Source organism: Theropithecus gelada, chromosome 15 (assembly GCF_003255815.1).
Source record: "Theropithecus gelada isolate Dixy chromosome 15, Tgel_1.0, whole genome shotgun sequence".
NCBI lineage: Eukaryota > Metazoa > Chordata > Mammalia > Primates > Cercopithecidae > Theropithecus > Theropithecus gelada.
The window spans coordinates 39,311,858-39,334,959 of NC_037683.1; the positions used below are offsets into that span (position 1 = coordinate 39,311,858).

The following is a 23,102-nucleotide window of genomic DNA, read 5'->3' on the forward strand; positions in this document are numbered from 1 at the left end:
GGCTTTGACCTAGCTCATTTGATTCCCCTTGCCCAGGAAAATGCTGAGAGAATTGCGTCTTTTCTCTTCTCTTAAACCCAGCCCCGTCACCTCTTTTATTCTGTCAGGGAATATCTCAAAGCTCTCTGGCAAACTCTTTACTGCAGGCAATCCTGTTTTTGAAACTCTTACTAACCCACAAAATAGCAGAATCTGTGCTCTCTGAGAGAACGAAGATTGATGAGGGATCTCCGGGAGTTGGCACCAAGAATTCCTTAACTTGCACGCTGAGTGGCACTGGAGCTTGTTACCAGAGAAAGAGGAGTTGGGGGCATGGGGAAGACTCTACTATGAACATAGTATCTCCCAAATAAACAGCCCCTCCCAACATGATACAGAGCACTTCTGTTTTCCTGCTAAGAAGTTGGTGTAATTTATGTTTGTAGAAGATATCTACTGCTGAGACCATTGTATGAAAATAGACATGAGAAAAGAGAAGGAGCAAAAGCAAAGAAAAATATTGTATTGCACTCAGTCACTTCCAACAGTGACTCAACTCTAAGTCAATTGTAACAGCTACTACTTATGGGCCCTCACTCTGCGCCAGGCACTTGCCATGCATTCTCACATTCTTACATTTAATTCTCAAAATGAATCCATAAGGTAGGAAGTAGCATTGTCCTCATTTGAGAGATGAGGGAGGTACGACTCAGAGATGCTAAATGACTTACAGAAGGCCACATCGTGCATAAATCATGGAGACAGAACTTAAGCATAGGTTGCCCTGACTACTAAGTCCTAACCACTATACTGCTTCTCATAAGAGAATAGAAAAGTCCAACTGCTGAAGAAGACAGTGGCCCCACCAGCAAGGAGAACTTGGAACTTAAGGACACCGTGGAACCTGCTGAAGAGGACAATGCACAATCACAAAGGAAATATAGAAGCAGGTGGCGGCTCCAATCATTTATCTGAGACTAGGAAGATAGTACCCAAGTCAAAGAAGAATGGATGGTCAATGAGACTACATTTTTAGTTAAATGTGTTTACTTTTATAAATCATTATATATATTTGCCTATTTAGAGATCAATTGTTTTCAAATACATCTCATTTTTTAAGTCCCAATTAGAGAATGCTTGTATAGTACAAATACTCGTCTCTCCCAATGTCTACCAATCATAATTACTAAATTAATATTTCCTAGTTTCTTCTCCATCTCCTAGTTTTGCCAGACCCTATTATTTCATTTACAGTAATTTTCATGACTTCTAGTTATAGGAAGTGTTTATTCATCTAGTTAGTTACACATTGTCTATCTCTCATCCACTATAGAGACAACAGGAAATGCCATGCAGAGGTCTTGGCTCACAGTAGGAGCTTAAAATTATTTCTCCTGATTGAATAAGTGTTCTGTAAAGGATTCTATTTCCTTATTGACTAGTAAATGTTTTATACATTTGGCGAGCATTAACTCCTTGTCTACCCAATTTATTACTAATATTCTCTTGTTTTTCATGTTCCTTTATTTTTTATGATAGGTGTTTAAAACTAAAAATAAGGTGTGCTGTGATAATTTAATGTTTTCCTTTTATTATTGTAATTTCTGATACATATTTACCTATTTGGTGTATCTTTTAATGATTTGATACGTACTTTTAGCCGTTTAATGGCCTGGAATATATTTTTAATATGTGATGTAATGAGAAATTTAATTGTTATTTTTCTAACTAATCTATTTTCTCAAATTCTGATCTCCTATATCTCCTATTTCCTTCCCTATATCTTTATGATGTTAATTTATAACATAATAATTTAATATATTTCATTGGCTTATACATTAGCATTTGCTCCATTTATTTACCTATTAGTGCTTCCCTGTTTTAATTATTATTGCTTTATAAAAATTACATTTTCTAATGTGTTCTAATATCCTCCAAAGCAAGGCCTATCATGTTCTTTTTCCAAATATTTTTTTACCACTCTTGCCTGAATTTTCTGTATATGGAACTTTAATATTTTACAGTCTGATCCATAGCAGGTTAAGCAATCTTCTCCACTGAATGATTCTCTGATACTCTGAACCAACTTCTTGGTGACTCCTCTCTCCCTGCAGCTCTGCACTTACTTGGGATTTCATTCCATGAGTGCATGGCAGCATGCACATTCCCCAGCCATATTTCCTGCCGTATGCTTTCAGAAATTTCAGGCTCTGAAACATCTAAGCAGATTACAATGGAACAAAACCCCCCAAATCAATGGAGTAGAGTGGTGTCATCTCCACTAGAAATGAAGATTCAATTCAAAGTATAGAAAAATTACATCTGAAAATCTTTCAAATTACCTACTTAGCTTGACATATATGGTTTTGTGTATACAACATGAATAATATTATAGCTACATTAAAGTATGTGATAATATAAATAATATGCCATAATATAATAAATAGCACACTTACTTAAGGGAATGAGAATTATCGGTACTACTTAAATTCATATTTTCTCCCTCTCACCTCTCTTTTCTAAACCTGTTTATTTTAATGTATATAAATTGAATGCAAGGCAGTTTCACTCTATCTGCATGGTAGAGACAGGCTTCCTGCTTCTTGAGTTATTCTGTTTCTGGATCTCTGATTTAGGAGACAAACAATGTGGAAACTACTTTTTAAATCTTTATATCTTCTTTCAGGCCACGAGTTTGCTCTTTTGCAAACAACAAACCATATGTAAGACACAGATTTTCCTTCTCAATTTGACTCAGTAGGTCTTGTTTAATTTTTGTCCTGGATTTTTGACAAAAATTGTACCTTCAGGCTTGAATTTTTGGGTTTTAAGTTTTCATACTCTTGTGTGTGTATGTGCGCGCACATGCATGCATGTGCATATGTGTGTGCCTTTGTCCTTATATGGCGAGAAATTGGAAAACACTGCATCTGAGGCTGCTAAATAAAAAATATATCATTAGATGCTTCTAAACTAGTATTTAATACTTTTTTGAAGAAATATGTCTCAAGTTTGTGTAAGGATTAACTTCAACATCTGGAATTTCTCAGTAGAGTTGTTTGCAGGGGTGAGTGTGATTATATGAATTAATCATTATCCATTGTGGGGGTCTTCGGTTCACTCACATGTCTCCCTTTCTCATGCCAACTGGATTTGTTTCTCTGTCTAATACTAAATGCTCAATATGATTAGCTAATTCAACTTCCTATTTAATAAGAAAGCAACAATTTCATCTCTGCCTCTTAAACCATGCTATTGATTTTTAAATCTGTCCTATGAGTGATTCGGAGTTTATGGTGCAGGAGAATGATATGGTCATATTTGTATTTTAGGAAGAAAACTGGCCACAGAATAGGGAGCTGAAGCCAAGAAAACAGTTGGGAATAATTTGTTCCTGCTAGCTAAATATAGAGCTTACCTGCCATTGCTTTTTGCTTCTAGAAGAGGATTAAGACAGATGAGGAAATAAAAAAGGAAGAAGGAAAGGAAGAAAGCTAAAAGAGGAGGGCAAAAGAAAACATGGGAACAATTTATATGAATCAAAATGAGGAGTAAGGAAATGAAGCTTCCATTTCTCTCACCTCAAGATCCTGGTGGCAGCTCAAGCCTGGACACCCAGAGCTACCTATTGGATCCTGTCTCCTGGTTTTTCAGACCTTTCTCTCTTTTGCCTCTCACATCTGATCTTGTCACTAAATCCTTTTTAATTTAATTTTATTCTATTCTATTTTTGAGACAGAGTCTCACTCTGTTGCCCCGGCTGGAGTACAGTGGTGCAGTTTTGGCTCAGTGCAACCTCCATCTCCCAGGTTCAAGCAATTTACAGCTAATTTTTGTATTTTTAGTAGAGACAGGGTTTCAGCATACCAGCCAGGCTGGTCTTGAACTCCTGACCTCAAGTGATCCTGCCTCGGCCTCCCAAAGTGCTAGGAGTACAGGCACAAGCCACTGCATCTGGCCAATCCTTTTTAATTTTAAAAAGACCATTTTTCATTACCCTCCCTGCCATGAACAGCAGTAGAACCCTTAGCATGTAATCAAGATCCTGAGGGGCTTCTAATTCCCCATCCCTGTTGAATGCTTCCCAATGACGATTTTTCCAACTCTCTGTTTTTATCATAACAAGCTTTGCTCAGAAGCTTAATTCGGAAGGACAAAAGACAAATTCTCAGAACAAATTTTAAGAATAAATCTTTTTTATTTATTTATTTATTTATTTATTATTATTATACTTTAAGTTGTAGGGTACATGTGCATAACGTGCAGGTTTGTTACATATGTATACTTGTGCCATGTTGGTCTGCTGCACCCATCAACTCGTCATTTACATCAGGTATAACTCCCAATGCAATCCCTCCCCCCTCCCCCCTCCCCATGACTCCATCCTACCTACCATCATGAGTACCTATGGTCATCGTTTTCCTCCTGTAAACCTCTGTGGAATCCTCATTTTTTATTCTACACATATCAAAGTCCTCTAAATCTTTCAGAGTTGAAAGTACAGCATAAATTCTATTTCCTGTTACACATTTTTTGGAAGGTAAGGACAGGCCACACTTCTTTGTTTCATACAAGGACTTGAGATTTTACTGAGAAAGCCTTCCTCATTTCTCAATGCATATTATTGAATGTTTAGCAAGCTCTTAAAAACAATCCAATAGTTCCCAAAAGAAACATAGTTAGTTCAACTCCACCAATATTTATTGTGCCCCTAACATATATAAGACATTGTGCTACACATTGTCTGGATGTCAGATGCTTGCCCTTGAGAACAACAATTAACAAATGTATTCATTGGAAGACTTATTTCCACTTCAATTATATGATTAATAATTTGTGACTTTTCAAATAAGATTCCCTTCTTTCATGAAGTTTGTGAATTCCAAAAGTATGAAAATTGTGATAGAAGTTACATAAGTGTGTTTAATGGCACAGATTTCACTCTTCACTGCACGAATCCACGTTCAGAAGATACCGAAAAGTAATCAAGCCTTTAACATTGCACTACACACTTAGTCTTGATGTATGTATTGAAAATTATTCTGTACTTATTAGAAGTGTCTTCCTCAAGGGGCTGGAAGTTTAGGAAACTATGATGCATCCATCTTTCACATCACCCTTATAAAAACACCTGCACTCTGCTAAGACTTCTCTACCATTAATTTTAAAAGGAAGCAAAAGTAATTTATTCTCATTACTGCATATGAGATGAAAGTTTAACAAATGAGATCTTAATAGCAATACCAAGAAATGGGAAGCCATAAAGGAGACTGCCTATAAGGCAGTAGACACACTTGACAAAAATCCTAAACCAAATGTATGATTGTGTTACTTCTGATATTTACACCAAGAACCATCTGCCCTCTGGTACTCTTAGCAAAAATTATTAGGAAAACAGTTGTAAGGAATTAATCGTTCCATTAGGCAGGAATCATAGTTTTCCAAAGTATGGGAATTTTATCCCAGAAGTATGTGAATATCACAGTGAAATTAAAGGATTAAGCCTCATAAGAAAGCAAAAGTACCCTATGTTAAAGTCTTTGGTCAATGCTTTCTAATTCTTCTTTTTCATATCTTTAAATACAGAATCCCCTTCACCTACAACTGAGTTTAGAAAATTCATTAAGTTCTGATGCTGATGTCACTGTCTCAATCCTGACCATGAACAACTGGTACAATTTTAGCTTGTTGCTGTGCCAGGAAGACTGGAACATCACCGACTTCCTCCTCCTTACCCAGAATAATTCCAAGTTCCACCTTGGTTCTATCATCAACATCACTGCTAACCTCCCCTCCACCCAGGACCTCTTGAGCTTCCTACAGATCCAGCTTGAGAGTATTAAGAACAGCACACCCACAGTGGTGATGTTTGGCTGTGACATGGAAAGTATCCGGCGGATTTTCGAAATTACAACCCAGTTTGGGGTCATGCCCCCCGAACTTCGTTGGGTGCTGGGAGATTCCCAGAATGTGGAGGAACTGAGGACAGAGGGTCTGCCCTTAGGGCTCATTGCTCATGGAAAAACAACACAATCTGTCTTTGAGTACTACGTACAAGATGCTATGGAGCTGGTCGCAAGAGCTGTAGCCACAGCCACCATGATCCAGCCAGAACTTGCTCTCATTCCCAGCACGATGAACTGCATGGAGGTGGAAACTACAAATCTTACTTCAGGACAATATTTATCAAGGTAGGATGCAAAGTCTCGGTTATATCCCTATTCATAGGGCTGTGACAGAGAGTAAAATTCCCCTATCTGACCCCTTTGCGGAAATCTTGACTCTGAGTAGCTTTAAACTTTAATAATATTTCTTAGAGGATTTCTGGTTATATAGGCTGGTATTTCATGATATGCTATCTGTAATTTGATCTACAAACTTGTAAGTACATGGTACAGTGGGAGTGCTCAATTCTGCTTTAAAACTTTGGTGTAGCATCTTACTAGCTGCTGTGTTCTTGGAAAGTTATTTAAAAGTTCCAAGCCTCAGTTTTCTAACTAGCAAAATAGAATAATGAAGAGCTTGGTATAGTATAATAAAGATACCATGAAATTTATATATGAAAAGTACCTAATACCATGCTTAGCTTATAGTAGATGCAAAATAGATGTTTCTTTTCCTGCCCACTCTTTTCCATATCAATAAAATTAATCAAATTTCTCTAAATCTATACAAAGAAAAAAAATCAGTCAAGCAAGAAATGGACTTTTCTCTCTCCTCCCTGGCCTTGATGCTTAAGGCAGCGTAGAGTAGTAAAGGCAAACACTCTTGAACTCAAGTTCAGACTCTCTGAACTTGAAGTTTAGCTCTGCCACTTACTGCTTGAGTGACTTCATCAAGTTACTTAACTTCTCTGAGCCTTAATTTCCTGTATTCTATGTTCACTTATGTAAAATGGATATAACAGTAGATCCTATTACCCATAGAATCATTGTGATTGATGATTGATAGATAGATAGAGATAATAGATGATAGATAGGTAGTAGACAAACAGGATACATTAGCAGAACTAAGAGTTCCATGAGAGTATTATATATATACATTTGTATAATATTAGTTATTTGTTTATACATTCATAATTATATTTGTTTATTTTTAAATTAAATACCTTTCTGCACCAGTTCCTCATATGATTCAGAAACTAGAATGAAAATGTCCATTTAAATTAGAGAATAACACATCATATGGAAATGGTTTTGGTGATCCCCGGGAAAAGGGGAATATCCTTAAAGAATATTTCATTAGGGCTTAGACTTTCTTCTGAAAAACGATCACCTATGGTCAGAGAGGCCAAATCAGAAGATTATTATTTCTTCAAAGATGAAGTTTTCCCTGTAGACTAGGCCCTGTTTTTAGGCCATCCTGGAACAGTGGCATCTGACTATGTTGGGGACTATAAGGCAACTTCATAGCATCTTACCTTTAAAAAAGACATGATAAAAGGTCAAGGGGTACGAATAATTGTACATTTAATTATATATATGTATAAATTGAGCACCTACTATGTACAAGGCAATATGCCAAATGCCAATGTAAGGGAAAAGTGAAAGACTGAACAGAACCTGTAAACTCCTTAAAGAATGTTGTTAATAAAATAAAATTATTCAAATATATTTACTACAAATCTATTAATAAAAAAATTGGATGTTCTATCATCATCGGAACTTTCCACTTTTCCAATATTATATTTTAATTTCCACAAGATTAAAATATATGCATGTTTTATTTTATAGCCACTCTCCAGATTTAATCTACTGTTTGCATGCTAGCACATAATTAAGGTTCAGAATTGTATCTAAGACAAGAAACATTCTCCTTTACAACAAACATACAAGCAAAGCTTTGATTTATAATTTCAAATAGTCATTGTTTTGGAAGGACAGTCATAAACAGCAGCCAGGACAAACCACTTATGAAAACTACATTGAGTTGCTTAGCATCTTTCTGTCTCATGTAAAAAGGAGAATGCAAGAAAAATGATTCTGTTTGAATCCTAAAAACATTTAGAAACTACAGAGAAGAATATTTGTTGACTTAAGTTGTGTATACCTTAGGGTCTCATTTTACCAGATCAAACTGATCTTTCTGGCTCCTCAAGATTTAATTTATATTAAAATTACGTTCTTCCTTCCACAAGGATCCCATGGCATTTTGTATATAAAACTATATAATGGCACTTGGCCCATTCTATCATCATTATTTGTCTGTGTGTCTGACTTCTGAGCTAGAATATAAATTCTGTTAAGTGGAGACGCTGTTATTCAGCCTTATCCAATGCCTAGCATATAGTAGGCATTTAATAGATATTTATTGAAATTGACATAGAGGCCGGGCGCGGTGGCTCATGCCTGTAATCCCAGCACTTTGGGAGGCTGAGGTGGGCAGATCATGAGGTCAAGAGATGAGCCCATCCTGGCCAACATGGTGAAACCCCGTCTCTACTAAAAATACAAATATATATATATATATTAGCTGGGCATGCTGGCGCGTGGCTGTAGTGCCAGTAGGAGAATTGCTTCAACCTGGGAGGCAGAGGTTGCAGTGAGCCGAGATCACGTCACTGCACTCCAGCCTGGCAAGACTCCATCAAAAAAAAAAAAAAGAAAAAGGAAGGGGAGGGGATTGACATAGAAAGAAAGAAAAGTAACTTTCTGTTATATTTACATCCTACATCATCTGTTGCTGTAGAAGAAAATGGGTAGTTGGTAGATATTGTCTAAATTAAGTACTTTTTTAATGTACATAAATACTTACTGGATGATTTCTGTTTGGTTTTCTTTCTCTCTCACTTGCTCACTCTCACTCTCTCTCCTCTCTCTCTCTCTCTCTCTCTCTCTCTCTTTCTCTCTCTCTCCTTATGGTGTGATGTTAGGTTAGGTTAGTATATAACCTCTGCCCTCGTGGCTATTTGTTCCACAAACTTCGAAGCTATAAAAGAAGATTGTGAGGTTTGAAGCCCAGCAGTAATTTACAACGGGTCAGTGACAATATTTTCATCAAGATGAATGTGTTTGAGAAATGAACCCAAAGAACTTCAGGAAGTATGCCTGAGACTTTTTAAACTCCTGAGGGATACAAGCAAAGAGAAAGTTTGAAAAGTGTTCAGGAACAAGTCAACGAAAATGAGCAAAACCCAAGAAGGAGACTTTATAATGAATAACTGAAAAGCTGCCTTAAGTCATAAAATATCTGTGGATTTTCCATCATCCTTATTTATTTTGTTTAATACAGTCTTTTAGAAAGTTAGTTATTCTCAGTCCATAATTCACATCTGCATACAGTAATTTTCTTAATTGTTCTTAAATTTTGTAAGGCTGACCCCACTTCTTCACTGCATAATGAAAGTTGGGAGGATAATGAGCCATGAATAGCGGATGTCAGAGTTATGCAAGTTTTCATTTCTCACACAGTCACTTTCAGTTTGGGCTGACAGAACTGTTAACATCTTGAAATGTTAATGAAATCACCAAAAACATGGCATTTTCAGCTAGGCTTTTAGATTAGAAAAGTCGTTTCTCATGGCAGACTACATACACGTAATTACAGGTATTAGAGATTTTATTCTTCCTAGGTCTCCACATGCCAGAGCAAATGTCCATCATAACTAAATGCAGACAAAACATTCAGGGACCAAGTTCATAGCATGATCTTCAACAATCTTCAACAATATATTTACAAGTTTTTTTTTTGTTTTTTTTTTTTTTTTTTTTTTGGGGCGGGGGTTTTTTTTTTTTTCCCGGCTGGAGGGTTGTGGGTGGTAATCTCAGCTCACTGCAAGCTCCATCTCCCTGGTTCACACCGTTCTCCTGCCTCAGCCTCCCGAGTAGCTGGGACTACAGGCGCCCGCCACCAGGCCCGGCTAATTTTTTGTATTTTTAATAGAGATAGGGTTTCACCATGTTAGCCAGGATGATCTCGATCTCCTGACCTCGTGATCCACCCCGCCCTGGTCTCCCAAAGTGCTGGGAGAGGCATGAACCACCACGCCTGGCTACAAGTTGTTTTTTAAATGTTAGTTATTTGGAGCAATTATTGGTGGAATATTATTTTGAGAATACCTTTATGAGCACATATGAATGGATGTTTTTGCCCAGCCAATGACTGGTGTTGAACTACGGTGGGGTAGACAAAATGAAGACTTGAATTCTGATGTTTAGGAGCTGACAGTCTAGTGAATGAGGTCGAAATGTAAGTAAATGGTTATAAAACAATGCGATGTGTGATTTATAAGAATAGAGATATATTTGGAAATACAGAGGAAATAATTAACTCTTCTCAGAGATTTGGTGATGAGGGAAAAACACTGGAATTGGATCCTGTAGGTTTGGAACAAATTCACAGACAAAGGAAATTACATATGCAAATTCACCAAAACCTGAAAGATAAATTTAGTATGGCTGGAGCATTATTTGCATATGAAAAGGATTCAAGATGATTCTGGAAAAGTAGTGAACTTTATAATATACCACACAGAGCTTGTATGCCAAGCTAAGGCATTTGCATTTTGTATGCAGAGCGATGTCAGCTGAATGGCAGAACAATCGCCCTGACATATTTATAAAAATCATAATCCTGTAACAAATTAACCAAATAAAGTAATATAGTATAAAAGCCTTGCAAGTAATTTTTTTTAAAACCTTAGGATATAAGCATTGTTTTTATTTCTCAAAATTGGTTTCAGCCTTGCCCACATTTACTCCCTTGCTGCATTCCGAACATCGGACTCTGGGGAAAGTGAATAGGAGTTTTGAGAATTTATCTGCTGTTCCCAGGATTACGATTTGCCCATGCTTGCCTAAAGGCCCTAAGTGCTAATAAATTCATTGTTCCTGCAGAGAAAGCTCCATGGGTTGGTCATAATCTGGTCACGAGCACTTATCTTTTCTTTAAGAATTCCAAGAGTCTGGACACTGACAGACCCCTTGTTCCTCTTGGCCTAAGAAGTCCCTGACTCTTTGACTAATTAGTCATAGTTCTGATAGTTTATTCTAGCTTCTAATTGGGATGTAGAATCCTCCCTTTCTTCTTTGAACAGCTTCTGCAGTTCTGTTCTGTATCCCGTGAGAATTGAATCAAGTAGGCAGTGATTAATTCATTCCTTTCTTCACATATATTTGCTGAAGTTAACTAATATGAGGTCAAACCCTTGTCTGGAGACACAAGGAATAGAAGGCAGGAGGCCGTGCTGTCAGGAAGCTAGCAACCCCCTTCTGTTCTTCCACCAGGAGAAGACATACTCATCTAATTATTCACAGTTTTATCCATTTTCCTCGACCTGGCTGTTTGGTTATTACTCTTCACTGGGATAACACCCTTTATACCAGTGATTATACTCTGCTGGTGCTGGCATTTCTAGGTCTCCCTCCTCAGTTGACCCTGAATTATGATTCAACACACTAGATACTCTTTTCCCTCCAAACTATGTTTATCTTTATGCTTACACAGTCAAGCAATATCAATACTCACCGGCCTTTTATTAATAATAAATGTTTTAATTATTGATTCTGCATATATTGTTAGGAACCTGTTATGTGCCAGGCATTGTGAAGAATTAGAAAATCTTCAAAAAAATGATTCAAACAAATGTCCATTCAAAAAACCCAACATATAAATTAATAATCATCACAATTTATTCCTGAACATTAGCAGAGTTCCAGAAGAACTTGAGGCTGAATGCTATAATTCTAATTTTGGATATTCTGTCCACTGTCACTATAACTTAGTGGCATTGTGACCATGTTAAAGTTATTGAAATGCCATAAACTTTAATTTCCTTAACTATAAGGATACCTATCTCAAAAAGTTAAGTAGTATGCCTAAGGTCATTCAGCCAGTACTTTGTAGGGGAAGATTTAAACCAGTTTATCTAAATCCATATTCCAGGCTCTTTCAGAATTAGTATAAGCCTTCCTTAATTGGGATCCTATTACTTTTAAATTTATGTTCTTTCAGCCTGAAGCTATGTAAATCACATTTGCATACAGTAATTTTCTTAATTATTCTTAAATCTGTATAAGCATTCTTGTCCTAAGGACCTCTACCAAGACAAACTGGTTAACCCACATGTTTCAACATGTACTTAAAAGAAATGCAGTTGCATTAAACATGGAAGCCAGGGGTTGGAGGCTGCTAAACGCTAGCTCCCTGGAAGCCCGAGAAGAACACATTGCTTATGGCTGATCCAGTATATCCAACTATTACTCCTAGGTTAACTTTCTCTGCTAGACCTACTAAGGTGTTGATACTTCTAGAGAAGACATGTTTTGGTTCATGAATCTCAGGGATCAACACTTAAGGTCTGTATGTTCAGATGTTTTCAATAGGAACCCTTGTGAGTGGAATCATTTGGCTGAAAACCTTTGAAATTGCCTCTGCCTCCGGGCCACTTAAGTCATGCCAAGAGATGAGTCTAAAATTTTCCCTAAGTCACCAGGGGGCGGGGGCGGGGGTGCTCACATAAGGGACTCTGGAAAATGTGTATTCTCTCAAGACTCTATTTTGGTGAATACAGGTCAAATTTACTTAATCTAGGATTCAGCAGATTTTAAACTGTGGAATGTTTCCTAATTAGGAGAGCTTCCAAGCTTTTATGTGCCTAAGAAAGAACTGTATTCTTTGTTGACTTTTTCACTTTATATGCAGCTACTGTAAAATCTGGAAATCTGCCAAAAAGCATGAACCTATGCAGAGCAATACTGAAGCTCTACTCTGATTTTCAGATTTATCTCTCAAGATCACTTCAATCTGCATACCCTACAACCCTTAGGATAGATGTTTGACTGGTAAATACTGCATAATGTCTTACTGCCAGCGTTATGCCAAGGCAATACTTGAAGGGACATCAACACCTTGGCTAGCCCTGGGGCCAGATCCAAAGAGCCAGAATGAATTGAGTTGTGATGTTACACAATGTGACCAGGAACAGTTCAAGGGCTAGGCAGAGATCATAATTGTATAGAAGAGTCAAGATTCATACCAAAAAGCAAAAGTTAAGGACAATGATGTAGGTGTATGGAATAAGTCAAACTGTTAGGTAACATATCAGAGAAGAAAACACAGAGAGAAAAAAGTGCCAGCTTGCCAGTTACAACACATGGAAGCAAGAAAAAGAGATTACCATGTCTGTGTGTGTGACTTCTTGATGTAGCAAGTCCCTCATACACACCAATAGTAACACAGCACAAAACATGTATTAAATGATGACCCCACCACATAGATTAGTATTGTTCTCTTCTTGGTGAAAACTTCAAGAAAGGTAGGAACTCTCCTTCCACTGTACAGTTTCACCTATAAGTAATTGAATTTTGCAGATATTGATAAAACATAGACCCAAATGATTCAGATATGTGTACATATATGTTTAATATATTACTAAATTGCTGTTGACCATTAACTGATAGAAATCATTTTTAAAAGATGAGCCTTGTATGCAATTTTAAAAGATGACATAATCAGGGATTATAGTGTGCAGGGCCTTCTGTTCTGAGGATGGAAATTTAGCAATTTCCAAACCCTATTAAACTCCTTCTCATCACAGAGGTTCCCCATTTAACTAACTTCAATTTTTTATACTCTCCATTATTCAGGAAGAAAATGTATTGAAAGTTTAATCCTTCAAACAATTTGTAAATTACAAATGCAAATGTTTCCTGACTTAGTGAGCCCCATTCTTCTGGCAAAGTGATGAAGACCACTCTAAGAGATACATGTCTGATTTGAGCAGAAGACATGTGTTTAATTGCATTTACCCCAAAACATTACTGAGCAGTTACCCTGGCCAAGCACTGTGTTGTGCCTGACTCAAAGATGACTCAGTGCGGTAGGTACTTAGATAATCTAACACCGAAGCCTCTTTTAGCTTGACAGCCTGCAGTGTTATAAAGCAGAGCAGTGGGGAAGGGAGAACAGCAATTCTGTAGAAGATACTGCTCTCCAAATCTGGAGGTCCAAATCCATGCCTTTGAGGACCTAATAATCTAAAATGTCAAAGATGAGATAAATAAACTGCCAAATTCTTATACTTTAGGATAGTAAGAGGACAGTCAAGGAGTCATTTTACATGTAAGCTCAAGAAATCACCCACATTTAATGTTTAATTTGGAGATCTGTCCCATATATGGAGAAGAAAATCAAACAGAACTGGACCACAGATAAGCTCTGCGGCTTAAATAGACAAACTCATGTTATCATAAAAGGAAAGCAGATACCACAGGGCTCGACTTGGTAAAACAAGCCACAAAATGAAAGCTGAATTAGTAACAATTCGCCATCAAGTACAGAAAGGTTCCCTAGGGCCGTAAGAAAAGGGAAAAATGGTAAAAGAGACATAAAAAAATAAAGGAAAGTAAACAGATGGATCTCAGAAGGCAGCGGGAAGGGAGCTGGAAGGGCGACAAACAGTAAATTAACAATGGTCAAAGAGCTGTTTAAGACAAGATCTCCCACTAACAGGACAGAGTATTTGTATTTACACTATACAAAGACCACTATAAAGAAAAGTGGGAGAAGGAGGGAGAGAGAAAAACATAAAATTCAGAAAAAATAAAATAAGAGAAAGAGTATTAAAGAAATAATGAGCTAACTGTAGATTAACCCACATGCCAGAAACAGTGAGAATACTGGAGGGAGGGGAGCCAAAGGAAGAGATATACAATGAGAATAATTTAGGAAATCAGAGAGTTTAGGGGAAAGCCCTGAAAAATTAAGAAATATACACATGGAAAAATGCAAATGTAGACTATATATAGTAAATAATTCAGATAAATGGAGGTCTGTGGACATTATGAAATATCAAAATTGGCTGTAAGAGTTCTAAAAGACAATCCAAAGAGAGAATAGCTTGGGGCTCTTGAATGAAAAACAGCAGAAAAAAAAGACTACATAAGTGTGAACTTGTGACAAATGCAAAAGTGCAGAACTCTGGAGAATGTGAGTTTTTAATTAGAAGATTCATCATAGACATGAATCACATTAAGAAAAGATAGGATTACTGAACATCTATCTCAAGTTTCTCCTTCTCCCAGAAAAAAAAAAAAAAGGAAAAGGGGAAGGTTTAAGAATATTCCTTTGTCTCATATGAAAAGGACTTTACTGAGCTGGATTTTCTACTACATGGCAATAGTTGGTAGATCTAAAGCTAAATTAAAAGTAACCAAGAAGCAAATATTTAAATTCCATGTATAGGAGCAAGTAATTCTGACAAGTAAACTCAGTAAACCTAACAAGAATTAGGTGATGCTGGTAGGAAGGGAGTTTGAGGGAATGTTACTAGTAATAATATTCTTAAAGATTCCTAATCAGGCAAAAGCAAAAAATCAAAAGAAGTTCTCACAGAAAAAAAAAAATTGATAGAGCTTTATGAAACATGAGCAAATCCCTTATTCCTCAGGGGAAAAATATCAAATATGATGAGATGATCATGGAAAAAGAAATTCAGCTTAGTTTTCAAGATATAAGAGAAAGAGGATATTGATATGTTTAATGATACAAAGACAGTTCCCAGGGGGAAAATTAATTTTAAGGCCTTGGAGCACAAAATAGATATTCACATAGACATATGTGATTAATGGAAGGCAACGAATAGGGGGAAAAAGAAAATGTAATAGGGCAATTTAAGAGAAACAGAAAAAGAGAGGTGGATATACAAAGAGACAAGTTGATGAGTGAAAAATGATTGAAGTAGAAATAATATATGATCTATAAATAAGTCATGAAAGAAGACACATGAGGATGGTGAGGCATTTAAACAACACAAAAGTAGAGTAATATGTAGCCAGAAATGAAGGCTGAAAACAATGGAATTATTTCAGAGCTATTTCCACAGCAAGAAAAAATACAAATTCAGAATAAACATAAAAACATAATACTAATAAAACGTAATGTGTCAAATAAGACAAGAAAAATCAGGGGGGCAACAATTCTTAAAATCTCTAAGAAAAGGGTAACATTATTTGTAGTGGAAGATTTTAATTTAACTTTAGCAAATTTTAGAGCAAGTTACAAAAAGTAAAAATAGCACATTACTAATGTAATTAATACGTTAAGATAATTAATGTATTAACTGCAGTTAACATTTCACAGAGAATGTAAACCCATTTTGATTGGTACATAGAATATTTACCCAAAATGACAGTATTTCAGCATCCAAAACAGGCTATAAACTTAAGCAGCAGATTTTTATATGTGAAAAATACAATAAATCAAAGCTCAAACCATTTAAAATTTAAAAAAAAAAAAAACCCTCCTATGTAAACATTGTGCCCGGTCTAAATCCTACACGTATTATCTATTTATCATATGTATTCTGTCTCCTTCAATAGAATATAAGCTGCATAGATTGTGGTTTATTTCACTACTACATCCCCAGCACCTAGGACAGTGCCTGGCACATAGTGAGTATTGTGGAATAAATAGATGATTGAATGTGTGATGTGTTGCTCATTTTATGACGAATAAATAAGAAAATACTTTAATTAGGATGTCAACATTTTGCATGTAAATATGGCTTCTAAAATATATCTTAACTATATTAAATATTGATCTTGCTTATACTGTGAACTGTCTCAAAAACATTTTCTAAGTAATTTGCAAAGTGCAGATTTTATCTCAGCTGTTATGCAAATCAATACATATTCTTAATTAGTGACATATTGGGAGATTTTAATAAAGAAAAATTCATTAGTGAGCCTCATTCTTTTAAGGAGAATGATATCTTGGGAGGTTTGTTGATAAAAAAGATGAATACCTGAACTACTTTGTTAAACACTCACTAAACAAGGTTCTCACTCATAGAGTTAGATCCAGGCTCTTATCAAACCATGGCAAAGATATTGTAAGTGGTCTCTTAGTCACCATTTCTCTTTCCTATATGTGCATTTTACTTGCCTCCAGACCAATATCAACTAATGTAGATCTCTGTTAAAGTCATTATGCTACTCAGTAATCTTCATGGTTCCCCTTTTCCTACTAAAATAAAATCCAATCTCATAAAACAGGTACACGAGGCCTCTATAGCCTAATTTGAACCTGCTTTCCCTATGTTATTTTCTAATATTTTTCTACCCACTCTCCAATCAGATTATTATGCTTACCACCTCCTCTTACATTTTCCACCTCCTTACCTTTCTTCATAACATTCCTAACTCTAGAAGATTTGTTTAGAGTTCATATCCCGGCTGGAACAGTTATCTGATCAGCATAGAGAATGGCAGTATTATTGTTCCCTTTGATCCAGGCTCTAAATCTTTATTAAAGGAACTTAAGGTTACTATTTTATACCCATATTGCTCTATGGGCTTACATTGAGTTTATATTCAGCTAAATACTAACAGGTCTTATTTATATGACCTTCTGTCAAGTGGAGTTTCACACATTCTTAGTAAAGTGTGCAACCCTGTGCATTTGGCCCTCTTAAATCACTGCTTTCCTTTTTGAAGACAAAATATCTCTTGATTATACCAGCTCCTCTCCATTTCTGCTACTGCCTTAGCCCTTACCACCTTAAGCCCTTTATGAAACTAGCAGAGAGAGAGTAAGAGAAAAAGCAAAAGAAAGAAGGAAAAAACATTGTTCCTCACATGTGGAATTATGTTCAGTCCCCTCTTCCTTCCAAACTATGTCCTGTATAACTAGCAAGGAAAAAAATCATTCTAAAATTAAATCTAATGACCATGTCTCGCCCTAGGCGAATTCCCCTCAGTGGCACCCCATTGTCTCACCGTAGCCTCAGATCTGATGTAAGTCATTTCCCATCCTCATCTTCCTCCTTATTTTTCTTTTTTTTTCTTTTTTTTTTAATTATACTTTAAGTTCTAGGGTACATGTGCACAACGTGTAGGTTTGTTACATATGTACACTTGTGCCATGTTGGTGTGCTGCGCCCATCAACTCATCAGCACCCATCAACTCATCATTTACATCAGACATAACTCCCAATGCCATCCCTCCCCTCTCCCCCCTGCCCACAATAGGCCCCAGTGTGTGATGTTCCCCTTCCTCCTCCTTATTTTTCATCTCTTATTGTCAAACAGCTCGCACACTCTGTCTCTGGCCTTTGTATTTGTATCTCCTTGAGATGATAACATCATTTCCTAGCTTTTCTTCCTGGCTAACTGTAATTCCTTCTTCAAGACTCAGCTCTGGCACTTCCTCCTCTATGAAGCTTTCCTTGGCACCCTATAGTAGAATGTGCAGGTGCACTTGATCTCTGTTCCAGTGGCACCAGATTTACCTCTATCATGATGCTCATTATGCGGGTCTGAATTGCCTGTTTACTTTATCTCTCCCCAGAATTAGACTTTGAGCTTCTTGGGCTCCTTGAGACCAATGAGTTTGTCTTTCATCCCTGTAACTCTAGTGTTGGAACAGTGCCTAGGAGTTTGTCAGTTTATGGTGCCAGTAAAACTATTCCTGATTTTTCTTCTTGTTTATCCAAGAAGAGTAAAGGGCAAGATAAAAAAGGAATGTGATAGAATTCAATTTAAGCAAAATCAGGATTTCAGCCTTTTGATATTTAACTAATATAGTGAGCATTTAAATGTTGCTATGCATTGTCACTCCATTAGAACAGGTGACTATAACTAAAGTTTTCATGAGATTATTTTGATTCACCCTTATCGTAAGACTAAAAATGAAACAGGCACAAATAATCTGTCATAAATGGTGATTCTCTGGGACCCAATTTTTTGGAGCCAATAGTGAAACAAGCATTGGGTTTTCTGGGCTGGGAAAGCTGGAGACATTCAAGTCCCTATTGATTTGCCTTCTTTGGAAAATGACTGGCTCGAAGACAACTAGGCCTTGTCCCTCTATCATGGACATCTTAAATGTTATTTAATACCAATAATCAGGAGTAGGTTTTACTGGAATGACGGAGTTGTGTAATCTCTGGAAATTTTCTGGAGATTTCCAGTGCCTTTTTCTGAGATGGTTTAAGTATATATTTAGTCAAAGTAGGCTGTCAAGGGTCCATCCAGTTAAGAATCTATAATCATTAAGCCTCAAACATTCTTAAAATAACCAAGTATTCCTCTTTCCACAACTTCCTCTTTACTTTCCTGATCAGTAAATTGACCAGAAGAAATTAACCTACTTACTACTAACAGTCTATTTCCTATATCAGCAAGTGTGTGTATGTGTGTGTTTTAACAAATCTAAAAGTAGATTTCTTATAAACAAGTGTATCAGCTTTCCCTTATAGTACCTAGGTAATTATCCATTGATTAATCTGTATAGTTTAAAGATTTTGGCTCCTTCTCTAAAGAAGCAGAAAACTATTTCAAAGTCTAAGATAGCTGAGACTTCATTACTTGTTGCAAAATAGAATTTAAGTGTAGAGTCCCACTGGGGAGTACTAGCATGAATAATTACCATTACACGAAATCTTCCAAAATGAACAGTTTCACTGCATTCATTGATAGTAGCATCTTCAAATGTGATTTACGTTTATATCTCTAATGAAAATTAGTACGTACTTCACACTTTCTGATTTTGCTATGTCCCTTCTGTGGTAACATAATGTCTTATTACTTCTATTTGCATTTGTAAATTATGGAGTAATATTTGTGACAGGCAATGGGTGAATATGTTTTGCTAAGAGCCTACACTTATATCATCTGATTTTTCAAAATACTGTGTTCCACTCTACATTTCAATTTAATTTCTTTTAATTTGAAATGTATCTTGAATAACTGCCATGGATTTATCATAATGCAATACTTTGTGTTTCCAACTTTTAAAATTTTATTAAAATTCTTGGAGAAAGTAACCTGGAGACAGCCTTGACTGAAAAAAACTTGACTGACATTAAGTCAGAGCTATCATATCTGGAATATTTGTTTCATGTTAGATGTAGCATGTGCTTTACATAAATTATTTCCAACTCTTGTAATGAAGGAAGTATTTTCTTTTCTCTATTTTGCTGGTGACAAAACTAAAGTATAGAGTTAAGTAAATTGTTCAAGGACAATGTTAGCAGGTGGCTAGGCCAATATTCAAATGGGGGTGGATCTGATGCCAAAACCTGGGCTTTTATTCCAACACAAATCTGTCATTAAGATGCCACAAGCTTATATGTTACCACTTATTGTCTAATCTTCCCAGACTCAAGAAAGACAGAGGCTATGACCAAGCCATATTAGTCTAGTTTTCTGTCTAGTCCATATCAGAACATATACTATAAGTGCCCTAGTTCACAGGGTTAGGAATCAGTATATTATTTAGTTGGTAATTTTCCTTTCTTTGGCTTCTGGTATAAGCTCTCTCTAAAGCCAGGGTCAATTGTTTCTCTCTAATGACTTGGAAGGAGGCTAGCCTGAGGCTATCCTTAAAACTGCAGTTGATTTATCATCTTTTTCTTTGTTCCATGGATGAGATCCAACATGCAGCTTCAACTAGCCTCATGGGGACAGATACGTTAATTGATTTCATTCTACAAGAAGAAACATTGGTAACAAGATTTGGCTATTTTCTGATGTTATGAATGCAGTGTTTAAGCAATTATTAAAGTATATGCAGGCCGGGCGTGGTGGCTCAAGCCTGTAATCCCAGCACTTTGGGAGGCCAAGACGGGCGGATCACGAGGTCAGGAGATCGAGACCATCCTGGCTAACATGGTGAAACCCCGTCTCTACTAAAAAATACAAAAAATTAGCCAGGTGAGGTGGCGGGCGCCTGTAGTCCCAGCTGCTCGGGAGGCTGAGGCAGGAGAATTGCTCGAACCCGGGAGGCGGAGCTTGCATTGAGCTGAGATCTGGCCACTGCACTCCAGCCTGGATGACAGAGCGAGACTCCGTCTGAAAAAAAAAAAAAAAGTATATGCACACTTTTTAATCTGACTCCCTGTGCCAAATATCTAGATACATAGATAGATAGATAGATAGATAGATAGATAGATAGATAGATAGACAGATAGATACATAAATACATAGTCAACAATAGAAGTAGGATACGTTAAAGGTGCTGAAAACCTCCATAGCTTGAAAAGTTGTGAGAATATGCAATTAACAGTTTACAACAGAAAATGGTTAACACATCTCTTAACTAGGAATTAAAGCATTTGGAGTAAGAATAAGAGTCAAGCACCTGGCTAGAATATTAGAACCTGAGAGTGAAATCTCATTTACTTAACGCAGTAGGACTTTACTCCTATAATAGAGAATGAGTCCAGCTTATTAACATCAAAAGAAATTATAGGCACTGTCTTTTTAAATAAAAATTCAAATTTATTTTTATTAAGACAGGGAAGCAAAGATGAACACTGCTTCCTATCTTTGGCCTCACTTCTGTTTCTTAGTTTTTGCCTTTGTTCCTCTTTCCCAGGTTTCTAGCCAATACTACTTTCAGAGGCCTCAGTGGTTCCATCAGAGTAAAAGGTTCCACCATCATCAGCTCAGAAAACAACTTTTTCATCTGGAATCTTCAACATGACCCCATGGGAAAGCCAATGTGGACGCGCTTGGGCAGCTGGCAGGGGGGAAGGATTGTCATGGACTATGGAATATGGCCAGAGCAGGCCCAGAGACACAAAACCCACTTCCAACATCCAAGTAAGCTACACTTGAGAGTGGTTACCCTGATCGAGCATCCTTTTGTCTTCACAAGGGAGGTAGATGATGAAGGCTTGTGCCCTGCTGGCCAACTCTGTCTCGACCCCATGACTAATGATGCTTCCACATTGGACAGCCTTTTTAGCAGCCTCCATAGCAGTAATGATACAGTGCCCATTAAATTCAAGAAGTGCTGCTATGGATATTGTATTGATCTGCTGGAAAAGATAGCAGAAGACATGAACTTTGACTTCGACCTCTATATTGTAGGGGATGGAAAGTATGGAGCCTGGAAAAATGGGCACTGGACTGGGCTAGTGGGTGATCTCCTGAGTGGGACTGCCCACATGGCAGTCACTTCCTTTAGCATCAATACTGCACGGAGCCAGGTGATAGATTTCACCAGCCCTTTCTTCTCTACCAGCTTGGGCATCTTAGTGAGGACCCGAGATACAGCAGCTCCCATTGGAGCCTTCATGTGGCCACTCCACTGGACAATGTGGCTGGGGATTTTTGTGGCTCTGCACATCACTGCCATCTTCCTCACTCTGTATGAATGGAAGAGTCCATTTGGTTTGACTCCCAAGGGGCGAAATAGAAGTAAAGTCTTCTCCTTTTCTTCAGCCTTGAACGTCTGTTATGCCCTCTTGTTTGGCAGAACAGTGGCCATCAAACCTCCAAAATGTTGGACTGGAAGGTTTCTAATGAACCTTTGGGCCATTTTCTGTATGTTTTGCCTTTCCACATACACGGCAAACTTGGCTGCTGTCATGGTAGGTGAGAAGATCTATGAAGAGCTTTCTGGAATACATGACCCCAAGGTAATACTTCCTTTTACTTTAGCTTTCTTGATTGTCCATTATAATTCCATATGTTGTATCTTCTGCTGTAGTATGCTTATGTTCTTCCATCTAACACAAGAATATTCTCTCAGCCAAGTATAGAGGCTAGTTCAAAAGTCTGTTGCCTGGTTGAACTAAATATTTCATTGTTTGTTTCATAAATGAAACAAAAAGACTGAGAAGTTTCAGGGGATGTCTTTTCTAGAGTAGGTCTTTCTGATAGAAATATCTATTAATGCATCTTTTCCTTGTATTATTTGACCATCTGATAGCACACCTATCAGGGAATGGTCTTATAAGGTATTTTCACCCAAAGCACACCTTAAAAACTGATTAATTACTTATCTTGGGAATTAATAAAAATAAATTGGAAGATCCATATTTTAAATAGCAAAGAATCTTTTTCATCATTAAAAAATGATACAATGGAAATAATTAAATTTTATTATAAGCACCAAAATCAACTGCTAGGGAACTCACTGAGTATAGAACAAGCAGTATCGCACTAACTGAGATGGCAGAACTAGCTAAGGTCTATAGAAAAAGGAGAGCTGTTCAGCTGACTACCTTACACAGAAGGGAGAGTGCCAACAGTCCAAGGACATTCAAGAAGATTTTGTCTATCCAGGGTACCCTTGATATCCTAGACATCTGACCCTAAGGGTAGAAGAAAGAGGAAGTGTAGAGTGCAGGTAAACAGCCAAAGCAGGTAATACTTAGGTAAGGACAGTCATGT

General features: G+C 37.0%; 1 protein-coding gene across 2 annotated transcripts in view; it reads left to right on the plus strand.

Moving 5' to 3' along the window:
* GRIN3A (glutamate ionotropic receptor NMDA type subunit 3A) overlaps positions 1–23,102 on the plus strand; it is a 165,398-nt gene that overhangs the window by 44,692 nt on the left and 97,604 nt on the right. For both annotated transcript variants that reach the window (XR_003116020.1, XM_025360599.1), the window contains exons 2-3: positions 5,566–6,170; positions 21,298–22,345. Coding sequence is in view for 1 of the 2 variants with exons in the window: in XM_025360599.1 (XP_025216384.1) it covers positions 5,566–6,170; positions 21,298–22,345 (1,653 nt within the window). In the remaining variant the exon portion in view is untranslated. The remainder of the gene's footprint in view (positions 1–5,565; positions 6,171–21,297; positions 22,346–23,102) is intronic.